The following is a 15,746-nucleotide window of genomic DNA, read 5'->3' on the forward strand; positions in this document are numbered from 1 at the left end:
ACTGCTTTAGCTTTATTATTGCAGTGTGGGTTAAAGTCATTAATAACAGCATTATTGCACTATTACAAACAAAGATTTCTCTGGATTCTCTGAATCTTTAACATTTGATGTTTTTGCACAAGTTTAACTTAAAAATACAACATAAATATTTAAAACAATAATGTTGTTATTTACATTTTACGCAGCATCTCATCTTCTTTGAATGACGATTGAAAAGAATGAAAGCATTATGATTGAAATAATACAATGATATAAAAATAACACTCTCCCTCGGTCTTCTTCCACCATGACAGGACAGGAAAATAAAAAGGTCGTGAGTGAGACTCAGGTGTGCTGAAATCTTTAATTGGATTCCACACAATCTCCTTTCTTGCTTCAGTGTAATAAAACAAATGGGTTTTTAGTTCTGCGACACTCTTATGCCATTTATTCAAAAAGGAAACAGTGATGTCGTGTTTATGAGCAGAGTTTAGAACTGGATCCAAATGAATGTGCATAACTTAGTCTTCGCAAGTATATACAGTGAATTTAAACTGGAACTGTATATGTACGTGTGTGTGTGTGTGTGTGTGTGTGTGTGTGTTCATGTATTGAGAGAGAAAGATATAGGGACAACTCTCAGATGTGGGGTGAGGAAAAAGCTATCTTGGAAACCATGTTTTGAGCATAGCAGTGACTTCAAGGTCAATGTTTTAGCCCCAGGATAAAAAACTAATAGCATAATAATGACAGAGAGGGAACTGCAAACAGGAGATAAGGTGGACGAAAACAAAATGCTGATCGCTGAGAAGGCTGATTGCAGAGCTACTGTGCTAGCATTAGAAAGAGGAAGAGAGAAAACTGAGGAGGAGACAGAAAGAACAACGTTAGGGATATTAAAAAAAATTATGGGTGCTTGTCTGCTGTATTTCTGTGACTCACATTAAAATGATTGAATGACTATCTGACAAGGTAATCGTTTAACATCCATGACTTACAAAGGACAAAATTCAGCATCTCTCACTTTGTCGCTTATATTCAGTCGTATGGGACATGAATGACATAATGAAACACACTTTTTTGACTATCCAAATGAATCAAGTGAATCCACCTGCAGTGTTTCCATATACTATTGCATCCCTGTCCCACTATCGGTCCACTCAGTTTTCAAGTTGGGAGATTTGACAGGAGATCGCTGATCTAAAAATGACATAAGTCACAGTAAACTTGGATGTATAAAAAAATTGCATTTTTTATAAATACAAAGACCTGTGCGTAGCACACAGTGAATGCCTTGTAAGGTTATTATTTAGTTAAACTGAGCCATCACATGTACAATTATATACGACAGTTTGTATAAAATATTTACATAGATGTTGCATTAACAGTACCCTAGGCAATGTTTTTGCAAAATTTCGTCAAGATTGATGCACTTGTCTAGGAGGAAGAACTCTTCCTCTAGGAGGAACATACAAACAGAAGCTACAGTCATTATAGTATGAACATGCAAACATGCCTGAAACTATAGATACATAAAAGGCAAAAACAGAGTTCCTACAAAGCTCTTTTTTGGATCCTGACTGCTGTTTGTTTTATTTTCTGTCAAGATGATCCCGTGCTGTAATAATGTAGCAATCCAGGCTCTGGGGAGGCCATTCCATGACTGATAGTGTTTTATTTTGTGTTTTTCTAGCAGAAAAAAAAAAGTGGATGATGTTACCAGTTGGTTGCTTTCTCAATGGTATTGCATGGTGGTTAAAATCTGATGCTGCTTGTCTGCATTTATATTTCCATTCATTTTTACATGATTCCCAACCGCTCCAATTCATGGCAGAGACTCCACCATGTTTCACAGATGGCTGTAAACACTTACTGTTGTATCTCTCTCCTGTACCTCCTTTACCTTCCACTTCTTCTTTTGTCCTCCACTTTTGTCCTCCACTTTTGTCCTCCAGGTTCTTCAAATTTACTTGAACACCACACTGCGCATCATGGTGAGATATGCCAGGTTGTCAGTTAACTTGGAAAGTTTGGAAATCATTGTGTTGTTGCAAAAGTACCATTTTATACCTGTTAAACTGTCAAATTAAAGAAATTGGAACAGATTATGTAACCTAAGGCAGAGAACTGGTTTTGAATTCGTTCTCTGCTAAACAAGAACAATCCCCCCTCCCAAAGCAACCTTTCTTCTAAAAATAGACTGGACTGAAAATGATTTGATTTTTTTTTTTTTTTAAATGGCCAATGTGCAAAGGAAAACTCTCAGAACTATTGCGCAATACCACTTGGTCTTAATCATGGGATAAGAAAGTCTGGTTCCTTGGAAGCAAAATGTAAAGAAAAGACAGGTATATGTGTATGTATTCCTACTTAGCGTGAGAAATAAGCTTTAAAATGTAAAGGAGAAAGGTTGCTGACAGAAAGGCTGATTCATTTATCACTTAGTGGCCAACTTACAGAGATTAATACAGGCTTTTTGGTCATGGTGTTTGTTCTCCCCCTTGTGGTGATCATTACATATTACATGACATCAAAAAAAGAGGTGTAAGCCAACTAATCACCTGGAATCAGCTAATCAGTTACTGAAATATACTTCGAGTAGAACATAGTGACGGTCTTCATAAGAACAGCCTTTCTGGTCATAATTCTTTTCATTCTTCAAAATATATATGATTGTATTACAGCAGAATCCTGCAAAACATTTAAATTTGACCCATTTGTAACCAATGAACTGGCTGCACCTCTAGTACAATGCAATTCATTGGTTACCCTGCAACAAAAACAACTGTTACCCAGTTTTAATATGCAGCTCTGCTCACATTTAAAGGAGTCTTGTTGAAACGACTTAGAAACATTAGCAGGTTTCTAATGTTTCTAATGTTTTGCCAGCCACCATTTTCATACCTTACAATTTTCATACTTTACAATGAGCTGCACTCAAATGCGACATCATTACTTTTAGCTTTGAAAATTGTCACAAAGATTCTGTTGTACCCGATTAAATTATTCCTTGGTTTATTCAGCTTCTTACAAAGCCAGCCTGTCTAATGAAATGAGTAACTGGTCAACATCCCATCCATCCATCTGGGCACCCATAGCTTTGCCGGTCTGACCTGGAGCCACAACACCGTCGCCCTAGTAAAGAAGGCCCAGCAGTGGATGCACTTCCTCCATGTCCTGAGAAGAAATAACCTGGACCAGAAGCTACTGCTGGCCTTCTATCACTCCTCAGTGGAGAGCGCACTCTGCCTGGGTGTTTGGTACGCAGGGGCCACAACTGTGAACGGGGAAGGCTGTGCAGAGGGTAATTAACGCTGCCCAGAAAAATAATTGGCTGCCCTCTGCCACTCCTAGAGGCCATCGCCTGATCCTCTTGTCTCAGGAAAACCTGGGCCATCACAAATGACCACCTGTTTGACCTGCTGCCCTCTGGGTCAGTTAGGTCCCACACCTCCAGACTCACAAACAGCTTCCTTTCGTGGGCCCATTTGGACTGTTAATAAACACTATCCCCCTACACCCCACTGATGACCACCCACCTCACTAATCTGAACTGAGTATCATGGACTGAGTAACGCTCATCACTCAGGCCACTCACACACGGACTCTGTTCAGACCAAGTCCTTTCTTTGCAGTAATTCCAACCACTTTGCAATTTGTTCTCTAATGTGTTCCTTTCTCTTATTTTTGCACGTTTCACTTGTTTGCTCTTTATTCCTGCTGTCTACTACTTATATTTTATTCCAGCACAGTTGGTGTGGTGCACCCACAATTTCGTTGTACATGTACTATGACAATAAAGGTGATTCTATCCATTTTAATTACAGGAATTGAAATGGGAACTTTCTTTAAAAGGTCATCAGTGCCCTTGTTTCAAAAACACACCTTTATTTTAAACATGTTAGCACAGGCAGCTTCACACTAAATTGTAATACTATTGTTTCTCCACTAGGGGATAGCACAGGACATGAAGCACAGTGCCCCATTTAAATTTTTTTATTTTGGTCCAGTTTACAAGACAAACACAAATGAATCAAACATTTCAGCATTCGTTGTCCTCCAACTACCCCCCAGTCATTTTTTTGATGAGGACTGCTCCCCGACCATGTCAGTTTTATATTCCCTGAATACACAAAGAAGCGCAAACTAAAATTCCACACAAGCACTTATTTGTCAGATTTGCTAATCTCCGGTACATGCACACATGTGCAGTGTGATTTTTATTACCCCATTCCCTCTGTGTCTACACTTCTTTTACTGATCTCTCTAGCTCTCTTCTATTTTTCTTGTTTCCTTGCCCATTCTCCTTCCCAGCACACACAGCAGCTTCTGTTACAATATAAAAGTCTTTGCAGGCTTTCTGTTCTCAAACACAGATGAAGATGCACACCACGAATGCCGCCACTCTCAATGGGAGACCTCGCCAGCGAGCTGTAGATTGAGTGTCCCAGGGTGATTAACTATTGATATGGGGCTCAGGTAACGCACCTGATATCTGGGGGGTGGGGGAGAAAGACAATAGCATCGGAAGAGTGAGGGGGGTGGAAAAGAGAGAGTGAAACAGAGAGAAATAGTGTCCAGGGGTAGAGTAGGATAGAGACATATAATGATGGGAGAGTGAAGGCTGAAGGCCAGCTCACAGACAAATAACAAGTACATGGTTGCATACGCTGTAAATCCACATACAGGCCCCCCTTTGGATTGGCGGACTGAGTGGATGCTCAGGCCCAGCAGCCAGTAGCTGAATTGCATATTGTGATGACTCAGGGCATAGCTGAGGAAATGGGATGGAGAGGGCACTGAATGTAGGGGGGGGGGGGGGGTGTCTTTGTGTGGAGGGCAGGCTATAAACAAATGGATCACTGTGAGTTAGAGAAGAACCATCCATTTGTCTTTAGCAACACACATTATGGTCCTGCTCTCCAGTATCCCTCAACCCCACCATCCAAATTACGTTGCATTCCCACCTATATTTCTGTGCTTGCTGTGTAAACAGACCTGCTTCTTTGTGTAACACCAGTTACAACTTACACCGTCAGCATTTATTGCAATCACCCCCCTTTAAATTCTTTATTCCTACCTCTTTGCTGTCTGATAAGAATCTCTCCCTTATTCATACCTTTTTGTAGGTGGGGAGTTAAGCAAGCCCACTTTCCCAAAAGCAATAACAGCAAAGCAGCTAATATCGGGTATAGTGTGCATATAGTGCTGTATTCCTGTAAATAGATGATCTGGGAAAATATATATTTTATTCACACTGTCATCAGCTGATATCGTTTGATTATCCATTATAATTCTTCTTACTGTTAAAACAAACTTACAAAGCGGTGGAACAGACGGCGTATTGAAGTTGTTCACACCCAACATTTAGAAGCGTTTATGAGTTTCGGTGGGCCGAGTGTTGAACACCGGCACCATCAGGAACTAATTAGAAGCACACCCACATAAAAGGTGAGAGAAATAAAGAAATCTTTTGTAAAGGGTGCCTTATGAAGTGATACTACGAGACCTCATAATATCCGGTCATTACACAAGTCCAAACTTACTGATTGTGGCTACAAATAACAGTAAATAAAAGTGAATATAATTTAATTTTCTGCTTGATTTAATCGATTTGAATTTAAAAGACTTAACATGGCGCCTCCTTTTCTACCTTACCTTCGATCGCTACGCTCATTTAAAAAAAACCCCAAAAAAAACAATACAAAAACCCAAAACGATTGTGTCAACACAAACTGAGTCACCTAGTATGTAGGCTTACCTGTATGGGCTGTTATACTCCACCGCTCCGTCGTGTTTTTTCCCTTCTTTCTGCCACTCCCTTCACTTCCATCCTGCAACACAGATAGCCCCGCCTTTCGGCCACTCCTGTGTGGGACTCTGAGTTTAATGCTCCCTCCGCTCCTTCTCGGTTGCCGGGGGACGTGTTTTACTGACTACCTTTTGCGTTGTTTCTACACGACGCGTAAAATTCTCTTCAGGAAAATCGAGACTGCTGCAGTTTCACCTTTAATTTCTCCCGAACTACACTGAAGTCCCCAGGTAAGGCCAACCCAGGCGAACTTTTAGTCAACAGGTGCTTTTACCTGGTTCGCCCATAAAACTTGGCAGTTTTATTTTTTCATACAGGTGGCTGATATTGATGAAGATGACAGGTTACAGGCTACTTTCTTACCTTTTCTTTTAAAGCTCAGCCGGCTGTCCCCATCCCCCTCGAGGTGCAGGTGTAGTCAGGTTGCTATCTTATGCTGTGTTCACGTCCCTTGCGAAATATCCACGCCGAAAATATCTTTCTTTAGCCGAGAATCATTGTTTCGCATTTTTTCCTTAAATTTAAAAGCTGATCCATTTTGCAGAGTTGGATATATATATATATGTGTGTGTGTGCGTGCGCAGCTTTATTCATACATTTTTCCTCATAAAAATATAATTTTTGGTCCCTGGATTTTTGCCCTTCTTGACTTGAAGGATTAACCTTTTCACCCATGACTTAAGCTATGATCGATATATATATAGAGAGAGCTATAAAACATATAAAGACCTGTAGAAATAGGCAAACACGACCACTACTACATTGGTGTTTGGTTTTTTTTGGGGTTTTTTTTTAGTTAGCTTACTTATCACACATGATATCAAATCTGTTGGCCGGACTTTTACGTTCCATTACAGATGTTTAGAGTTTACAGTTTAATATCACGTGTCCAGTGGACTGTCTTATATGACCTTAAGCTAAGGTATTTCAATACCAGGCGTAAAGACGGCGATTCTCTGTGACTTTTTTTTTCCTTGTGGGAGGGTCAACATCAGAGCACCTGTTAAGCCAGTCCTGTTCCTCCGACGCAAAGTGATCACCTGACATTTTTCTTTTTCTTGACTGCTCAGTCTCTGTCAGGCCAGAGGTAGTTATGTCACTCGTGCGTGTGTGACAGTCACTGCTAAACAGACCAAAGTAAGTCCAACTTGAATTTCGATTGGGAGGAATTTCGTCCTCAGAAATTCTTTGCGGTATTGATTTAACAGTCAGACTGTTGGTTTGTGTTATGACGTGTGCCTTTGCTCAAATCTTACCCTTATTATAAGGGATAAAAGGATATCCCTCCTAGACTGTGACAGCCTGCCTTACTTAACAAACTGTGTTCCCACTTACTTAGGGCCAATCCTATTTTGTTTCCCCATTGATAATATTTTTAAGCAAATAGGGGAATTTAATACCATCACTATCACATTCATCACTTCTTTCTTATTTCTGGTTCACCTCGGTTGCTGGAACACATTGGCTTTATCCCAGTCTCCTTTTTATTTTATCCTTCTTTATTTCCTGACACAATGTTTATCTCTTGAAAAAGACAGACCATGTCTGACCACATTGATTGGTGCTTCCTTATCTGTAGTTCACATTAATGAGATACCATCACTGTAAACTCATTCGCTCTGTCTTTGTTTATTTGCTGACATAATGTTTTAAAAGACGGAGCCTGTCTGACCTGTTCTCGTGTAGCAGTGCCATAATCATGATGAAAGGGAGGGAGCAGTAAGGGTAGTCGCGTGTTCAGAATCAAGGTAAAGGTGAGGGGAAAATACCTTATACTGGACAAAAAGCTGTGATTTTTCCCTTTGTCAGTGGAGAACACGTTGTCCCTGAGCAGATCTAAAGGCTCTTGACCTTTACTTATCTGTGAAGTGCTCTTGCATCACCTTCCATCTTAGAGTTAACAGTACAAAGTATTGTTTCCAGATATCACAGAATTTCAACTAACCTTTTATATACTCGACCTGTTATAACTTTTCACACATATGTGCACTTGCATTTTTTTTGCTGATGACACTTGTATGCAGCCACTAGGCCCAGATACGTGTTGCTATGTCAAATTTCATTATGAGGGTTTAACCTCGGGCATGATTTAAAAGAAAAGGATTGCATCACACCTTTCAGCAGGTTACGAAGCCGTCTTCCGCCAGTAGTCACCAGCTAGCCGAGCAATAGGACTTCAAAGCTACCATCATCTGGATGTCTGAACCCATTTAATCTTTTAGATTGTTTTTTCTTTGATTTTTCTAAAATTCAAGCGTTATTACCTCAGGCTAGCCAGTCTTGCCCTTCAAGGTCCTCAGCTGGGTTCTTTTTTTTTTTTTTGCAGCAAATAAACCTAAGACCAGTTTATCTTGCTTCACTTGAGAGATATGAGCCAAAAATAAATAGCTAAAGGCTGACTTGTGTTTGACTTAATATCAGCTCTTGGACGTCACTTCTCCGCTCTCACCAGGGTGAATTGAACTAATGAGCCCCCACTGTGGAAACAGCAAGGGGCCTCCTGCTGTGTTACATCCCGAAAACGTTAGTCTGCATTAGAGAGTGTTAATCACGGTATAATTACCACATTGTGGCACTGATTGGATAAAAGTGCTTCCTGCCAAAACTATACTTGGTTTGATTTTTAGTAATGCATAAGAGATTATGTGTGCAGAAAATGCTACAAAACAGGGAACCTGAATGGAAGACTAATTTTAAGATAATCACATAGTTAAAGTCCCCCCCTCAAAAACTATTAAATACTTTCTTTCTCAGTTACTTTTGTGTTGATTTTGAATAAAAAAAAATACAAATTATTGTGCAGAAGAGTTGTTATGCTTAGTTTTTTTTTGTTTTAAGAAATATTTTGTATGTCTGAGCTGTCAGATATTGATCATGCATCATATTCAACGACTGAAACCATTTTTTTCCTGTTAAATAACTGTAATTTAGCATCTTCATCAAAACAAAAAACGGAGTCTCTATCTTTTTGATTAAAGAGGTGGTGCGTTGTGGAAGATTAACTGTTGCAGATACATTAAATTTAGATTTTTCTTTAAATGACCAATACTGTTAATTTAGAGCAGCTGTGGCATAAGCCTTACATTGGGTGGTGGACTAATAAACTTGTTAAACACTGTACAAAGTTTATCTCGTTAAGCTTAATAGTTTATTAATCATTGTTAATTATCATGTAAATCTAAAGGAAATCAGTATCCTGCATGGGCAGACTAAGACGTTAATTGTAGATTTGGAAAATGCAGCCATTACTGCCTACATCACATTTGTCTGATTACCTTTGTATATTTTAACAGCGGCTTAGCTCGTAAGATGAATCGCACAATATCAAAAGTATCAACATTACACTGATTTATCTCCCAGCATTCCCCTGCTGACTATTATCTTACAAACTACAATAGCTGTCTTCCCAAGGTTTGCTCTAATCTTCCCCATCTCATTTTGTCTCCATCCATATAATCCCATAATATTATATCCTTCAATTCTCTGAATCCAGATCACTTCCTCAGCTGTCCCTGCACACACGGTAACCAGACTCCATTGTTGGTAACCTAAGTCATGACGCATCTTAGTCCTCAGTAGACATTGGCTGGTTTCTATAGTTACCATCAACAGTCTGTGCTGAGAAGTGTCTGTAACAACATGCTGAGGCTATTTTAATGCAAAATGGTGACATCCTTTAGTCCTCTTCATACCTTGCCTTGAAGAGAGAAACTCCATATTGTGATTAAACAAGTGTCTTCCTATTATGATTGAATGCTATAAGGCGAGCAGAATCAACAGGTGCAATTGTAATACAATCGGGAGATATTACTTGTGCCATGACAAAACAAAATGTAGGAGATGTATTGTGGGGCAGAGAGGATATCATAAATGGCTCACCCTTGTATGTTGGTCTGGAAGCCTTTCAACTTTCTATATTCATCTATAGGTATTTAAATAGCACCCATACATTTCCGTTGGATGTCATCACCACACAGCTAACTGTAGCAACTTATGGGTTAGGCACTGTAGATAAATGTAACCCGCGTAGTGGACGACCCTCCATAAAAAGGCTTTCACTGTTAATCATTAATCCAAATGAGAGGGGCCGAGAGAGAGAGCAAGAGAATGGGTGTAGGCATATAGGGCACAGGCTATGAAATGGAGGCTCAATAATAGTTCTTTGTGTTTGTATTTGTGAATAGGGCGGCTGGAGGTTCAGAATGACGTTGGTGCTACCCACACCATGTCAGCGACAGTTGCGCACAGGGTGATTAGAAATGGAGCGGTGGAATCGAAGTACGTCAGAAGAAAGAAGAAGTTGATAAGGAAATGTAATGTTTTGATGCCAGAAAAATGAAAGCTGAGACCTTGTAATTTCTTCATATGGATTTGTATGTATGAGAGAACTGAAAGAAAATTTATACAGCAGAATTCATTTCCAGGCTTGAAGTTCAATGAACAGGAAATAAGACTTTCAACTCTCTGAATCATGCTCTGCTGATAGAGATAAAGGTTTATCTCAACTAAATAAACTCGTCTGATTAGTAATTTTCCATCAGCCTCCTCCTTGAAGGTGCAAAGCACACAGACAAGTAACTCCTAGTAAACAAAGTTTTATGATGCATTGCTTTTGGATAAACGGTGATCTGTATCTGTATTATAATATTGCATTGGAATGTCTGTACTGTGTATTTTGCAGCTGTAATCCTAATATTGCTCTTTTTATTATTATTATTGTTTCAGCCATGCTACTACCCTCATCACTCCTACTCCTCCTGGGCCTCCTCACATGGAGTCCCAGTACGACAAGAGCCGCTAAAGTGATTGTGGTCCCACCCATCATGTTTGAATCGCACCTCTACATCTTCAAAACGCTGGCAACAGCTCTACACAAGGAGGGCCACGAGACCCATTTTCTAGTTTCAGAGGGTCGTGAGGTCCCGCCCTCTCCTCACTACCATTTACAGCGCTATCAAGGGATCTTTAACAGCACCACAGCTGACAATTTTCTCCAATCCAAAGTCACCAACATCTTCTCAGGCCGCCTGACATTTCTCGAACTGTTTGACATTCTTGACCACTACTCTCAGAACTGCGATGCTGTCGTTGGCAATACTGAAGTAATGAATCGGCTGAAAGAGGCCAAGTTTGACCTGCTGCTAGTGGACCCCAATGAAATGTGCGGTTTTGTGATTGCTCATATCCTGGGTGTGCAATATGCTGTTTTCAGCACCGGCCTGTGGTACCCTGCAGAGGTTGGAGCCCCGGCCCCGTTATCATACGTACCGGAATTCAACTCGCTGCTGACCGACCGCATGTCCTTGATGCAGAGGATTGCAAACACAGCTGTTTACCTCGTACAGCGCTTTGGAGTCCATTACATCGCACTGCCCAAGTATGACCGGATTATGAAGAAACACGGAGTAAAGCCTCAAGTGGCCATGGCTGACTTGGTGCAGGGAAGCCGGCTGTGGATGCTGTGCACTGACATGGCTCTGGAATTCCCCAGACCCACCCTTCCACATGTGGTGTACATAGGTGGCATCCTCACCAAGCCTCCCAGCCCACTGCCACAGGTCGGTACCAAAAGGGACACAAAGCTGACGAGCTTATTATGAGGGTTGTTCTATTTTGTCATGTCCAAGAGAACTTGTGCAGTCTCCTTTTGGCTAATGCAGCATTTAAACAGCTCGCACAGCAAGGTATTTTGATACATTGATACAAATGTGACCATAGTCTTGAATCAGTCCTTATCCTTCATATGAAACACTGCTGACAGTATCATAAGAAAGCAGCAAATGTTAAAAATCCAACAATTATTGCATTCAAATTTTCAGGTGTGTCACCTCACGCCTTTACATGTCCTATTCTCTTGTACTCAGGCCCAATGCTAAACTTGTATTTGAGATAGGCTCATTCATTTCAAGATCTGAACAATGGAGCCTACATTTCATGAATGCATCTGCATCTAGTGCTCACAGAGGCCTCTATAGGAGCCTGAGCATAAAATGAGCGCTCTTATGCACTGGTGACAGAAGCACTGTAGTACAGCTGGCTCATGGGAACAGAGTTGAAACAGGTCATTATGCAAATATGTGTCTTTATTGGTCAGAATGGGAAGCTGCATTGTTTTTCTAAGTATTATACTAATATTAGTATATTAGTATAATTAGATTAATACAGTAAATTTTGTTATGGGTGTGGTCTGTGTTTGAGAACCCTGAAGAGTTATGAGAGGTATTATAAAGGCATGAGAAAGGACATACTCCTTATTTTTTTCCATTCTTTAGCCTAAATCCATTCTGCAAACTGTTTCTCTTTTGTCACTGAATTATTCAGAGTTAATCAAAGACGCAGCCCTTTTTCAGAAAAGGCCCTAATCTGTTAAACTGTAGTATCATTAAGTAGAAAATAATGGCTAATCCATGTTTCTTATAGCCAGTCATAAGATAAAAATGAAATCGTCACACGAGAATTTGGAGCCAATAAAATGTTGGCTTTTTTTTTTTTTCCAAAATAGTTGCCGAGTAATTAACCACTTGTTGAAAAACAACCCTTTGGGAACTTGCAAAAGCTTGGCTGCAACGTTCCTCTTGAATTTTAATCAAATTCACACATCTCTAGTTAATGAATTGTTTTTCTGCACTTTTATCTCTTGAAACGACTTCGTCTTTATGTCTTCACAGTTTGCTGTTATTCACACTAGCTAGTTTCCATTATCTATTGTTTTTTATCACTTGTGATATTTTCTAATCACAATGTGCTACAAAGTGACCCTTTCTAGAAAAGTCTGGTGTGATGATTGGTTTAGGTTCAATGTACACGGCAGATTTTGAGCAAAAGGGGGAAGGGTGTTGAGGAGAGGCGGGTAGTGATGGGGGGGTTAGTCCAGCGTTTGGACATTGCGAGCGCGGGCTGTCGGTATCTGCTGCGGAGGGTTTTAGGAATGCCACACCAGCCAATAGGGAGTATTGTGCAGTGTTGTGTGGAGGGTTATAATGGAAGTGGAGGGAGAACGAGGTCATTGTTCTAACCCTAACTCTGGGGACACTGAGACTCTTTTATGGGGTCACTAAGGCCGTGTTGTAGGGACAGTAGGGGGTATGCTGCTGGGACACAGAGCCCAGTGTGCCCGTGAAGCTGCTCTGTGCCAGGGCAGCCTTAGCTCCTGCAGCTGGACCGTTAGCCTCCCTCTCTCCCTACTTGTCCGGCAATCCTGTCTCTCCAACATGGCTGCTCCCTGATCGGTCCCTAACCACTGTTAGTCAGTCCATCCTCACTTTTACAAAAATATATTTTACTATTGGACAAACTAATGGTTTCTTAAGTGCACATCAGGACACGCCCCAGGGTTGGGTTAATATCCAACTGCCTGTTGTCCTTTCAACAACCTGTAAGAGCAAATATATTTTTAGAGATGTGTAAATGCCTGTAAATTAATAAAAAGCTGGGCATAACATATGATGCTAAAGTACACAGACTTGTTGACATTTAAGGTCTTCTTGTATGACTTTTCCTTATAATATTGCTAAGAATCTCAATAACTGTCAACTCTCAGCTCTAGCTCAACACAACCTAAAAGGAGACTTCACATCTTTTTAAAATTAATTACCTACCAACTGAAATTCTCAGACAACTAAATTAGCAAAATAAAATGACAACAATCACAGACAAAAAAACAACTGCAAACAGCCAACATAGATTAGTCCAGTCATCCAACCCTAGCAAACCCAAACTCAAATGACTGTTTGTCATGATTTCTTCTTTCAAGTGCCTGTTGAGAAGCACTGTAGTCCAAGTAATGGCAGGCTGTTACTAAAAAAAGAAAAACACCCCCCAAAAAACAGCACCACATGGCAGAGTGTTCCATGTTGCAGGTTTGCTCATGGACGACTCCTCGTTTTTTACAGGAAGAGTGCTTTAAAAGCGTATGGTATTGGATTTATATGTAGATTTGTGGTTATAATTTTCTTAGTGTAGTTTGTAGGAACCCGTGAGTTCTGTTATTTCAGTTGTTGTGCTGATAGTTTTACATCTTTTATTTGAATAGAGCGAGCATTTAAGGTATTGGATGGTCTCTAATTAGGATAGCTAGAATCTTAGGTTCAACACATCAATAGTACTCAAAAGTTGTTGTTTTTTTTGCTTTGTTTTTTTGTAAAAAGGCTTTACTTGGAAAATGATACCATAAAAGGTAATGTTTTAACCTTGTTGTAACTCATAGAGATAATACTATACCTTGCCAGCCTCAAACTTGCAAAGACTGTTAAACATTCAATTAGTAATTATAACTTGGAGCACAGAAATACCCAACTTGGCTTTAAATAATACAGAAGTGCTCAAAAACAAACATTCATGGGTTAATGACGTCTGCTCCAGTCCACCATTATGGATAACTATACTCAAATTTATTGTTACCCTGGTGATTTCACTCTCCTACATGGCCAACTGTAGGCACCAGGGTTGCTTCCAGTAAAGGCAATTCAAATGAAGGGATCTCTTGAAAGGGATCTGTGACATTGCTTCTTGATAGAGGCCTCTGCTGAGTTTTCTTCGAGCAACAAGAAGTCCTGTTTTTCTTAGAAACTTTAAATATATCAAACCTTAGAATTTCAAACTAAAATGTAAGCCTGCTTTAGCATCTACTTGCCAACCAGTTGGAGAATCCACTTTTGTTTTTTTCTCCCACTGACCCGTGGTTGTCAGGTGGTAACTGATTCTGTCTCTTTGGAGCTTTAGCGGTTATCATTTTCACCGTGACAGGCAGCAACCCTCCTGACCATTTAGGAATATACATTTGTTCCTTGCAATTGGTGATACCCTGTGGTTGCTAACTGGCCTTTACGTATATTACCATCTATGTGAGTTTATATTTTGAATAGGTGAAAATGTGTTATAAAAGACTTGTGTACATATTGAATGTTATTTAGCGTCAGTTTTTCTGGGCTTGGTTGCTGATGATCAGGAATGACTAATGTTTTTTGATTGCACCTATATCAACAGCTCATACACAGAAAAATCTGACAGTAGTACAAAGTTGATACTAAATGGTTGAGGTTGTAGAGTATTACGTTTTTTGTTAATTAACATATAATTTCATTCTAAAAATCAAAGGATCTGAGCTTAGATGCATCTCTACAGAGTTTTCAGGCTGGAATATGTTATTGGGTTTTAGAGCCTCTGTACTTATCAGCCTTCAGACATGATTACCGGTTGTTCTAACATTATTAAAAAAGTAGTTTAGTGTACTGCGTTTTCATATTAAAGTTAGATTGTAGCATTTATTCAGTCTTATACTGTCATCCTACATTTATATGCAAACCTGTCAAAATGGATGTGCACAATAAACTCTGCTATGTCAGTACAATAAATGCTATCGTCACATAGGCGTGACTGCAAACCTTCGCAGATAACTAAAACAGTGTTTAGAGTTTATGTGACTTAGTCATGCTTTATTGACGCTGATGTCATGTATTTGTTCTTAAGGCTCTAAAAGAAAATCCTGAGTTAAATTGTAAATTGAAGCACTTTCAAATATGAAATACATGTTTTTTTTTCTTTCTTTTTTTTAAAGCTGTACTTTATCCCTCCCTGGTCTTTTTTTCTCATGTTCCTACAGGGTTTTGAAGACTGGGTGAAAGACACAGAAGAGCACGGCTTTGTAGTTGTGTCATTTGGAGCCGGCGTAAAGTACCTTTCCAGTGACATTGCTCACAAACTAGCAGGTGCCCTTGCCAGACTGCCCCAACGTGTTATCTGGAGGTAAAGAATCTACTTTCAATTTAAAAGATGTGAATAGAACTTTCTAAAACCTAAAATTAACAACAGTCTTCCACTAGGCATTTTTTTTTCTTTTCTGTTTCTTTTTTTGGTTGTTTGTTGTGTTTTATGGAGAAACCTGCAGTGGTGGTAAAACGTGTATGCGCTCTTCCTGATTTTCTGTGTTTCTGTATGTTTGTCTCACTTAAATGCT

General features: G+C 39.8%; 1 protein-coding gene and 1 long non-coding RNA gene across 2 annotated transcripts in view; one reads left to right on the forward strand and one right to left on the reverse strand.

Annotated features, from left to right (window-relative positions):
• Nucleotides 1–5,875, reverse strand: LOC113024213 (uncharacterized). Its single transcript, XR_003272638.2, has 2 exons — nucleotides 5,741–5,875; nucleotides 1–1,961 (listed from the first exon to the last, which is right to left on the reverse strand). It is a non-coding gene; the product is annotated as an uncharacterized LOC113024213 (long non-coding RNA).
• The window catches only part of ugt8 (UDP glycosyltransferase 8), a 22,382-nt gene continuing 12,476 nt past the window's right edge, over nucleotides 5,841–15,746 (forward strand). Inside the window, exons 1-3 of the mRNA XM_026171075.2 lie at nucleotides 5,841–6,021; nucleotides 10,517–11,349; nucleotides 15,393–15,535. Coding sequence (XP_026026860.1) covers nucleotides 10,519–11,349; nucleotides 15,393–15,535 — 974 coding nt within the window. The 5' untranslated portion in view covers nucleotides 5,841–6,021; nucleotides 10,517–10,518. The remainder of the gene's footprint in view (nucleotides 6,022–10,516; nucleotides 11,350–15,392; nucleotides 15,536–15,746) is intronic.

Source organism: Astatotilapia calliptera, chromosome 6 (assembly GCF_964374335.1).
Source record: "Astatotilapia calliptera chromosome 6, fAstCal68.1, whole genome shotgun sequence".
Lineage (NCBI taxonomy): Eukaryota > Metazoa > Chordata > Actinopteri > Cichliformes > Cichlidae > Astatotilapia > Astatotilapia calliptera.